The sequence below is a fragment of the Triticum urartu genome, chromosome 2, assembly GCF_003073215.2.
Source record: "Triticum urartu cultivar G1812 chromosome 2, Tu2.1, whole genome shotgun sequence".
Lineage (NCBI taxonomy): Eukaryota > Viridiplantae > Streptophyta > Magnoliopsida > Poales > Poaceae > Triticum > Triticum urartu.
This window is the reverse complement of record NC_053023.1, coordinates 688,706,763-688,716,624: the sequence shown is the minus strand read 5'-3', so window position 1 is coordinate 688,716,624 and position 9,862 is coordinate 688,706,763. Positions and strand designations below refer to the sequence as shown.

At 48.0% G+C, this 9,862-nt stretch overlaps 1 protein-coding gene across 5 annotated transcripts; it reads left to right on the top strand.

Moving 5' to 3' along the window:
• Positions 1–3,911: 3,911 nt before the first annotated feature.
• Positions 3,912–9,670, top strand: LOC125539764. Of its 5 annotated transcripts, XR_007297012.1 has the most exons (4): positions 4,072–4,153; positions 6,632–8,909; positions 9,330–9,446; positions 9,519–9,670. XR_007297012.1 is itself a non-coding variant. In XM_048703274.1 (3 exons), the coding sequence occupies exons 1-3, from the start codon at positions 4,144–4,146 to the stop codon at positions 9,355–9,357; spliced, it is 2,316 nt and encodes a 771-aa protein (XP_048559231.1). In that variant the 5' UTR covers positions 4,072–4,143; the 3' UTR covers positions 9,358–9,670. The 5 variants fall into 5 exon arrangements, 4 of the variants coding, with proteins under 4 accessions (XP_048559233.1, XP_048559232.1, XP_048559231.1 ...); XM_048703274.1 differs by having other exon boundaries at positions 9,330–9,670; XM_048703277.1 differs by having other exon boundaries at positions 9,316–9,670.
• Positions 9,671–9,862: the final 192 nt, after the last annotated feature.

Here is a 9,862-nt window from a genome sequence, read left to right as displayed (position 1 = left end):
AGCCCTCCGTGATCGATGCCCCTCCGACGGAGCTCCAGAACAGGCCCCAAGATGGGATCTCGTGGATACAGAAAGTTGTGACGGTGGAATTAGGTTTTTGGCTCCGTATCTGATCGTTTGGGGGTACGTAGGTATATATAGGAGGAAGGAGTACGTCGGTGGAGCTTCAAGGGGCCCACGAGGCAGGGGGCGCACCCTAGGGAGGGGCGCCCTCCACCCTCGTGACCGCATCGTGGCTTTCTTGACGGAGGGTCCAAGTCTCCTGGGTCTTATCTGATGAGAAAATCGCGTTCCCGAAGGTTTCATTCCGTTTGGACTCCGTTTGATATTCTGTTTCTCCGAAACACTGAAATAGGCAAAAAAAACAGCAATTCTGGGCTGGGCCTCTGGTTAATAGGTTAGTCCCAAAAATAATATAAAAGTGGAAAATAAAGCCCAATATAGTCCAAAACAGTAGGTAATATAGCATGGAGCAATAAAAAATTATAGATACGTTGGAGACGTATCAGTGACTTTCTCTCAGACTCCCTGTCTTGTATTCAACAGATAGATGACCCTTAAGCGTGTGACCCTATATGTTCGGTGAAGTATAGACATGACCTGGAACCCCTTTCGATCAGTGATCAACATCGGAGCCGTGGACACCCATATTGACCCCTATATCCACACGAATGAATATTCGAGTGAACCTCCAGTTGTCGTGTGCTATTCCTGTTGCTTTGTGATATGTTACAAATACCCGAGGTGAGATTTACTTGCATCCCTATGGATCAACGACTTGTCCACTATGCTAGTTACCTCGTTACTGGTTTTGTTCTTTTTTCTCGTTTCCGTGTTGCGGCATCCCTGTGATCAAATCACACTGTGTCTGGCCAGACGATGATGGATACCGTAACACCGAGAGGGCCCGAGAATATCTCTCCATCGTCGGAGGAGCAAATCCCAATCTTGAGCTATCAAGTTACTTGACACACTTTTCCATGAACCCGTAAGCCGCCGTAATAGCCACCCATTTACGGATGATGTTTAACAAACCCCATAGTTCATGAAGCAAGTAAGAAGAAACTCGATACTCTCATGGTCTAAGGAATTATGCAAACGTTAACCATCTCTGTGTTATGTACCATTAACTTGTGACGAACGAATCTCATAGCATAACATCAATCCGGGTCGATTCAACACAAATGTTCTCTTAACATTGTGCCCTCAAAGTTGCTGGCATAGACATGCCCATGATCAGGAAAACAGAATCATCATGCAACACTTGAGCTAGTCTTAGAGGCCAGACTAGGAATACTTCTTACCTTTTATTATTCCACACGTGCATATGAGTCTTCCTCCGAGCCTCGTGTTATTGCAGACTCGAGAACCATAGCAGTTATAGCATGGAACATAAACATAATTATGAACATGGAGATAAGTAATGGCATTTATTATTTCCTCTAGGGCATATCTCCTACAACTTTGTGAGGTTACATCATTATTTTAACAAAGTTATCAGGCTGAGAGTTGACACACTAGTGAAACCTAAGAACCCCAGACCTTGTTTCCAACAATTGCAAACCTCATTTTGGGTTTCCATCTTATTACCTTGCTATTTTAAATGTTCATAAAATACCAAAAAAACCATCCAAATTATCTATCTACCATCAAATTTATCAATCTCTTTGCCGAACGAGTGCACCGATACAATGAAAATTGTACTACGTGTGTTGGGGACACAAACTATTACTTGTATCTTATTGCAGTGTTGATTGAGAAGAGAATACAATTGTCCTACACCTCTTGTTGGTTGATAAATCTTAGGTCATCCATTTGAGGGAAATTTATTGTTGTCCTAGAAAACTCTATGCTTGGAGGCCTAACAGAGTCTACAAAAATAGAAGTGTGTAGTAGACATTAGTAAGCAATAAAAAAAGCAATGAAATGCAATGGAACTGGACAATAGAATAATGATAAAGCCTTCACACGAAATAACGAGTACAACGCTTAACAGAAATAAGGAACAAAATGACAAGTACTTAAAATGTCTTCACAACAGTCACATAAGAAGGATAGAGGGAGAAGTTCTTTGAAACACGACAAAGTGCTGAAAGTAAAGCTATCGAAGAATAGAACCCGTAAGCTTGGTGAAGACATGATGATTTGTTTACCCAAATTCAAATTGTTGGCGACAGTTCTACATCTTGGTTGGAGAGGTTGATCCACCACTCTAAGGACACACAAGTCCTCGCCTTTGTGAAGAGATATAGAGAAAGATTGAAGTGAATCGGGTGTCTTCATTGCAGATTGATTTAGGTATTTATATTCCTGAATAGGCGCTTACAATATCGATTACAAATAGTGGCATCATTTACAAGAGACGCAACAACGGTTCGCTATACACAACATCGGGAGAACGCAAGATCCTAGTTACAAGATATACTAAAGAATCTGTTGACTGCCCAATTACCCTAAATCTAACGCTAATTGACTCCTAACACTCCCCCTTGGACAATGTTGTTTCTAAGCTTCATTGTCTTGAGAATCTTTATATATCTTGAGTGCTGGAAAGTCTTGCATTTTCTTAATACTCCCTACGTCCCATGATAGTGTAAAAAACACTCTTATATTATGGGACGGAGGGAGTAATTCTTAATCTTGAAAACTTTAAAAATCTTTGATCTTGTACTGCATATGTATTCCAAAAAATAAATATTGGGAGAACAACAAGAATTTGATATATTGTTAGTATAATTAATTGTCTCATTCAGGCCTACATGAGAAATCCGTTGGAAAACTCATAAAGAAAAGAGTACAATTTTAATTATCAAATGATAATTAATAAGTTTAGTTCTAGGAGTTTTATTCCCCTAAACTTTGCCAATCTCGTAGTCGTCTCATGCCAATGCCATGATTGCATTTTTAAAATACAGCTATTGGTAAAGACTCAGTGAACAAATATGTAAGATTGCCACAAGATTTTGTTGGCAGAATATCAAGTTCTCTATTTTTCTGTATTTGATGAGGAAAGAAGAGTTTTGGAGCAATATATTTTGTGATATTACTTTAAAGATACCCCATATGCATTTGAGAAACACATACACCATTATCCTCATAGATAATAGGTTGATGAATCTAATGAACCAATACTGTGTGATGTTTGAATATGGTTAATCACTCTATGAAGTCATACACTCTTGTGAGGCTTCATATAATGCAATTATTCCAGAGTGGTTAGTGGAAGTTGCTACTAAAGTCTGTTTTGTTGACTTCCATGAAATAGTAGTTCCACTGTATAAAAATACAAACACAATTTGTGATCTGGCATATGGGGATCAAAAAGACATCAAGCGTTAGTATAACCAACTAGGGCCATGTCTTGATTATTCTGACATAATAAACCAAGGTCTTTAGTATCGGACAAATATATGAAGATATTCTTCACTCTCGCCTAATAGCGTTTTGTTGGAGTTAATGTCCAAGTTGCATCCCTTTTGCACTACACTTAGTCTAGCTTGTTGAAACTGCCGATTTGAGGGTTTCTAACGAGCAAGGCTCTGGGCTGCTTTAAGGTTCATGCCGATGCAAGCCAACCCACCCTGTATACAATCAAACATGTTTTTTGGCTTAACTCGTCTAATTTAAGATGTATACGGGCTACCAAACATGCCCGTAGTGAGGAGCCGGCTGGCTGTGATGTTAGAGTATCTATAGTCGGGCACCCTAAACCCTTCTCAAATGCCCGGACGGGCTGCCTGGTCACGAAATTTCGACTCAGCCGGACGCTTTAAACGGATCTCAAACGTTCGGACTGACTGATATCCCTTATATCCCTAAACGTGAATGTTTGAGGGGGCAGATTTGCACATCGCGGGTGCAGATGCTCTTAGCCATGCTCTAAAATGGAGTGTCGCTCTCCTCCGTCCCCACTCTCCCTGTCTCCAGTCCACGCGGGGGGTAACCCGCCCAAAAAAGTATCACGCGGCGTGGACGACTACTGCTGTCAGTGCGTCATGTCAGCGCTACTCAGGCCACAGACGAGGACGAGATAGGCAGCTGAAGGATCGCCCGCCGTCCAAAAGGCCAGCACAGGTAACCGCCAAATCCAAGACTACGGCCTGTGGCGTCCGTTCTTCTTCAGTAAATCGCAGTTTTGATTTGATGGGCTCCGGTTAGGGTTCTTGATCTCTGTTCCCCACCATCGCGTTCCTGATTCTTCCAAGCTCGTGACTGGCTGTGTTATGCCTAGGAGGATCTTTTCTTCTTCTCCTTCTTTTTAGCCCTTAATTTTACCAGCCGGTCGAGAATTTCTAGTTCTAATCTGCTGCGCAACCAGTGATTTGGTTTAGGTTTTTGGATGAGAAGTGATTGGGGATCCGTGGAGAAGCGAGAGGATAAGCAAAATATTGGTTGGTCAGGATGAGACGAGCAGAGATTTAATTGTTTTTTTTGGAAGAGTTTTTTTTTACAGAAATTAAGGTCATTGTGATGATGATTTAATTGGCCGTCGAAAATTTCTTGTTTCACCTGCTGCGCTGCCAATGATTCGGTTTAGTTTGATATATGTGATTGGGGGTTCCTGGAGAAGGGAGAAGATAAGCTAAATCTTGGTTTGGTCAGGATGAGATGAGCAGAGTTTATTGATTTCTTTTTCTGAAATAGTAAATTTTAATTAACATTGAGGTAATTCTGGTGATGTTTGATGTAGCTAAGCAGCCAACCGATGTGCATAACCATTAGGGCATCACTTCCATTTTGTTAAGATGTTGACATGTCCTGTCCTGCCATACTAGTTTTACAAGCTGCATCCCCTGTTTTTATTTTACACTAGTACAGCACCACCATTAATTTGCTATCACGCGCAGAATGAAATTGTGTTGCTTCCATAAGAGTTCTCCCGTACCAAAAGTAAAATCGTAGATTCGGTTTGCTTCATGCATAATAGCCCACCGATTGGAAAGTAGTCACATGAAAAATGAACAGAGAGTCCATAATTAGAGTGAGTCAATCAGTGCCATGGGAAGGATACAATAAATAAACTGGAATTCGGTTAGCAGAATTTACTAGACCATGATGCTTAACGAAACATCACAACAGTATTACCGGTATGAGCTTTTTTAAAAAAAAGGAGGATGACCCCCGGCCTCTGCATCTGGTCGATGCATACGGCTACTTTATTAATTATTATCACAAAACCTTACAAAGCCATACAACAGCAAGACTAAAGCCACCGTCTAAGCAACATCTGTCGCTACACCTATCCAAATGATGAAGGGGCGCAGATAGTCTGGGCCTAATACCAAACAGACATCGCAGCCAAATCTAAACATCTAAGACCTGAGGTCCCAACCAGGACGCCTGCCGGGTATGGGGCACCTACCAGTCCGGCGCACTCCTCAACCAGGACGCCTGCCGGGTATGAGGCCGCCGCAGTCACCTGCCACAAATCCATCTTCAGAGCTGTACTGTTGCATGTACTGTGCCAGGTCTTTCTGCCGTCGACGCCACCACGACGCCCGACAGCGTCGTCCTCCTACGCGAGTCCATCCTCCCACAGCGACATCAGTGTGTAGGATGAAGCACCGCTCCATCAAAGAATCCGTCCACTGGTCCCTCGATCACGTGTGTACCTCCAAAAATGACGCCCCCAAGGGAGGAACGACACCAGAGCGCCGCCGTCATCCGATCATCCGATCTAGGGTTTTCCCCAGAGATAGCAGAGAGTGGCCTTGAACTTCTCCACGGCGATGCCTTCAAGAAGGGAACGACGCAGATAGCGCCGCCACCGCCGGCCTTAGCAGAAGCCGAAGGCAAGTTTTCACCCAGATTAGTTCGAAGGAATCCAACTCTCGTGCACGGGCCGCCGTCACCACCAGCACCACCAGGCAGACCCTGGAGTACCGGCAATCAGCGAGCCACCGGCACCACCGCATCCAGATCGCCGGCCACGCCGGGCCGCCGCCATCCCCCGCGCCGTCCGGGTCAGAGACGGAGCTGCTGACCGCGCACAGGGACCGCCGCCGCCTGCACACGCCGGAGCGCCGCCGAGATCCCAGCGCCCGCCACTGCTTGCCGAAGCCAACCGCCGCCCGAGCACTGGCGCCACCGTGGAGCCATCAGATCAGGGAGGGAGACGTCGCGCGCCGACCACCCTCGCGGACCCCGCCGCACGCCCGAGCGCCGGCGCCACCGCGGCGCCATCAGATCGGGAGGAGGAAGAGCCCGCGCCTCGCCGCCCCGCGCAGACCACGCCGCCGCCATTGCCGCAGCGCCACCAAAGGGGAGCCCCGCAGATCCGCCGGCGACACGACCTGCCGCCGAGCCGAGCGCCGCCGCGAGGGCCGGCCGTCCCGCGCCGCCCAGGAGCCTCGCGAGGAGGGAGGGAGCCCCGCCGCCGCCGGCGCACGCGCGGGCTTTGCCCGGCGGCGTCCCCTGGCGGCGGCGAGGGAGAAGGAAGGCGAAGGAAGGGAGCGGCGGCGGCGATCTAGGGTTCCACCCGGGCCGCTCGCGGGAGCGGCACGGGGGACGGGGGATGTGGTGACTGCCTTCTTGTCCTGTTGAAGCTACAGATTTGTTTTCTTTGTTTCCATTACCGGTATGAGCTTAATTGCCTATGAGATATTATCATCTAATTTTGGTTTCAGTGCAGGAGAAATGGAAGGATGGCTGAACCAGATGGGGATGATCCGGATAGCGGTCCTTTCAAGCTTTGCTGCACATCTTGTTCTCATCCTCCTTGCTGGGATTCGTCGGCGTACAGCCTCCGGTGGGCGGATGCTCCTTCTGTGGCTGGCGTACCAGCTGGCCAACTGGGCCGCGGCGTATGCCCTTGGTAACCTGTCCTTCGGCAGCAGGTTGCAGGAGCAGCCGCAGCTGGTCGCGTTCTGGGCGCCATTCCTCTTGCAGCATCTCGGCGGCCCGGACAACATTAGCGCCTACTCCCTGGAGGACAATGTGCTGTCAGGGCGGCAAGCACTCAATGCCTTTGTGCAGGTCGGGGGAGCCATTTATGTCGTGTACAAGCACATATACCTTGGCGGTGGCGACAGAGCTTTGCTTCGGGCATCCATCATCATTCTCACCGTCGGTGTTGCCAAGTATGTGGAGAGGGTGTTCGCACTACGGCGAGGCAACTTGGGCAACATCCGGAGCTCAAACAAGAAGAAGAAACTAAGCAGATTCACTGATGTCTCGGGCTCCAGAAAGGGAACTGTGCTGGACAATGAGCAAGCCCTGATGGTTGCCCACAACATGTTCCCGTTCTGCCAGCGTGCAATGACTGATTCTTCTGTCAACATGGATTCACCTGACCTTGATGCAAGCAGAGAAATGTTCTCTTTTGGGTGGGAGAGTATGTGCAAGGTGGTGGAGATGGAGCTTTCTCTCATGTACGACATCCTCTACACCAAGGCAGCCATGGTCCACACCTGGGGCGGCTACTTGATCCGTTTTCTTTCGCCAATCGCCACCGTCACGGCATTTGTTCTGTTTCTGTTCTACAGCAAAGACGGCCAGAGGAGAGAAGATCTGGTCATCACCTACACCTTGCTGGTAGCTACCTTCATCCTGGACGTGAGATGGCTGTTTGGGGCAGTTGGGTCTACCTGGATGCACATGTTCCTGCAGGCTCGGCCACGGTGCTGGCTTCACCACAATGTTTTGTGCTCTGGGTCTGGGATATGGCGTCGCCTCCGCCGTGTCATCGTGTCTCTGCGCCGTGGCCGGCTAGCCCTTCTCATGGCGCCGAGCAGCTACAGAATGTGGTCGGGCACCATTGGGCAGTACAGCCTGCTGCACGAGTGCACCCGTACCTGTGACACGGCAACTCTGTGCGGGAGAGCAGCCAAGAAAATTGGATTGGAAGAGGGTTGGAACGAACACCGGCACTCTGAGTCTGAAGGTCTTAAGCTTTCAGAAGATGTCAAGAAGTTGGTGTTCGAACGTGTACGGACGATACTCAAATCAACATATGAGGTCGACAAGGATGAGGAGGCTGCATATTCCATGAATGACGTTACGACATTCTGGGGTCAGGTGGCAGTCAAGATGCGTCGGAGGAAACTGCAGAGATTCCGGCTGGCATTTGGCCGTGAGTTCCAGGAGGACATCCTTGTGTGGCACATCGCCACGCAAGTTTTCCTCACGAGTGATGATGGCAAGTTGTATGCAGAGACAAAGCATGCCAAGGCGATCAAGGCGCTGTCAGAGTACCTCATGTTCCTCGTTGCCGTGCGCCGTCACATGCTACCGGGCCTTGTTCTCCGCAGCCTGTACGAAGTAACCAAGGAGTCCTTGCAGGATGTATGGCGTGATGAGGTTGGGACCAGTTCCATTCAAGGTTCCGGTTTGACGGTGAGCGGCAGAGAAGAGAAGCTTGCCAGAATCCTCCGTGACAAGAAGGACGCAGACAGTGAGTGGGGTTTTGAGCATGATAAAACTCGTCTGGTCTCTGACGGAGCTAAGATTGCCATGGTGCTGCTCAGCGCCGATGAGTCAGAGATGCCGGAACTGCTGGAACTCGTCTTCAACGTGTGGGTGGACAAGCTGCTGTATGCGGGCACCCGATGCAGCCGGGAATCCCATGCTAGGCAGCTCAGCCGTGGCGGTGAGCTCACGACCATCGTGTGGATTCTGGCAGAACATGCTGGCCCATTTCAGATCGGCCAACGCGGCCCAGATAATAAAAAACAGGAACCTTGTCCGCCGCCGCCACTGCCGCCGCGACCCATTTATACGCAGGAGAGACCGCCGTGGTGGAGCATAGTGATTCCGCCACCGCCACCGCCGATGGTCGAACAACCCAAAAAGGAGGAACCTCGTCCACCGCCGACGCCGCGTCCGGTCCCATTTCCGCTGCCGATGGACATTGAAACCCCCCCAAAAGTGGAGCCTTGTCCGCCACGGCCGCATCGTGAGAGGAGTAGAAGGTATGCTACGCTATATCCGGTGGACTGATTGCTCTCTATCATTTGGCGACCATTGATTTGGTATCCACTGGTCATGGGCATGATAAAGTTCTCTCATCATCGTTAACTACAGAAAGGGATATATTCCAAATTTGCAATCAGCTAGTAAATAGAGTCTTAAAGTTCTAAAGACACAGTTTGCTATGATCTGTCAGTCATACATACAAGCCTCCTCCCGATTTCCTTTATGCTTATATAAAGTCCACCTTGAGCTAAAGAAAAAAGGCCATGGATGTGTATTCTATTCAAGTTCTAATAATACCACAAAATAGATTTTGTACTCCCCCCAATCCATGTTAATTGTCGCAGCTTGTACAACTTTGAAGTTGTACTAAAGTATCGGAGAGTTGTACTAAAGCTGTGACAGGTAATATGGATCAGAGGGAGCATCAGATTTCAGGAGCCATGATGCTTCCAGAGCAAGGGAAAAAGAGAAAACTCACTCCCGCCGAGCGGCGCACGGCGTCGTGCTCTGTCGAGGACCCCAAGCCAAGACAGGTAACAGCCCATGATAAGATCTCTCTGAAGTTTGTTTTCTTTGGTGATAAAACAAAACCTTATGCTGGCCAGGAGGAAAACTGAACGACGGGTGTTTAGAGCCATCAGAACAACGTGCATTTTAGTACATCACACAGAAAACATCTTGCATTCCTTTGTAGTGCTGTTTTAAGAAGCTGTGCATCTCCCGGGCATGACATTTACTAGGTACCACAACTTCGTCATCAACATTGCATACAATTCCTTTGCTTACCAGAAGTTGAATCATTTTTCCCATATAGCTTGGTATTATTATAAATGTTAGAGAAACTGCTGAGTTATACTCCCTCCGTTCGGAATTACTTGTTGCGGAAATGGACGTATACATCTAGATACATCCATTTCCGCAACAAGTAATTCCGAACGGAGGGAGTATT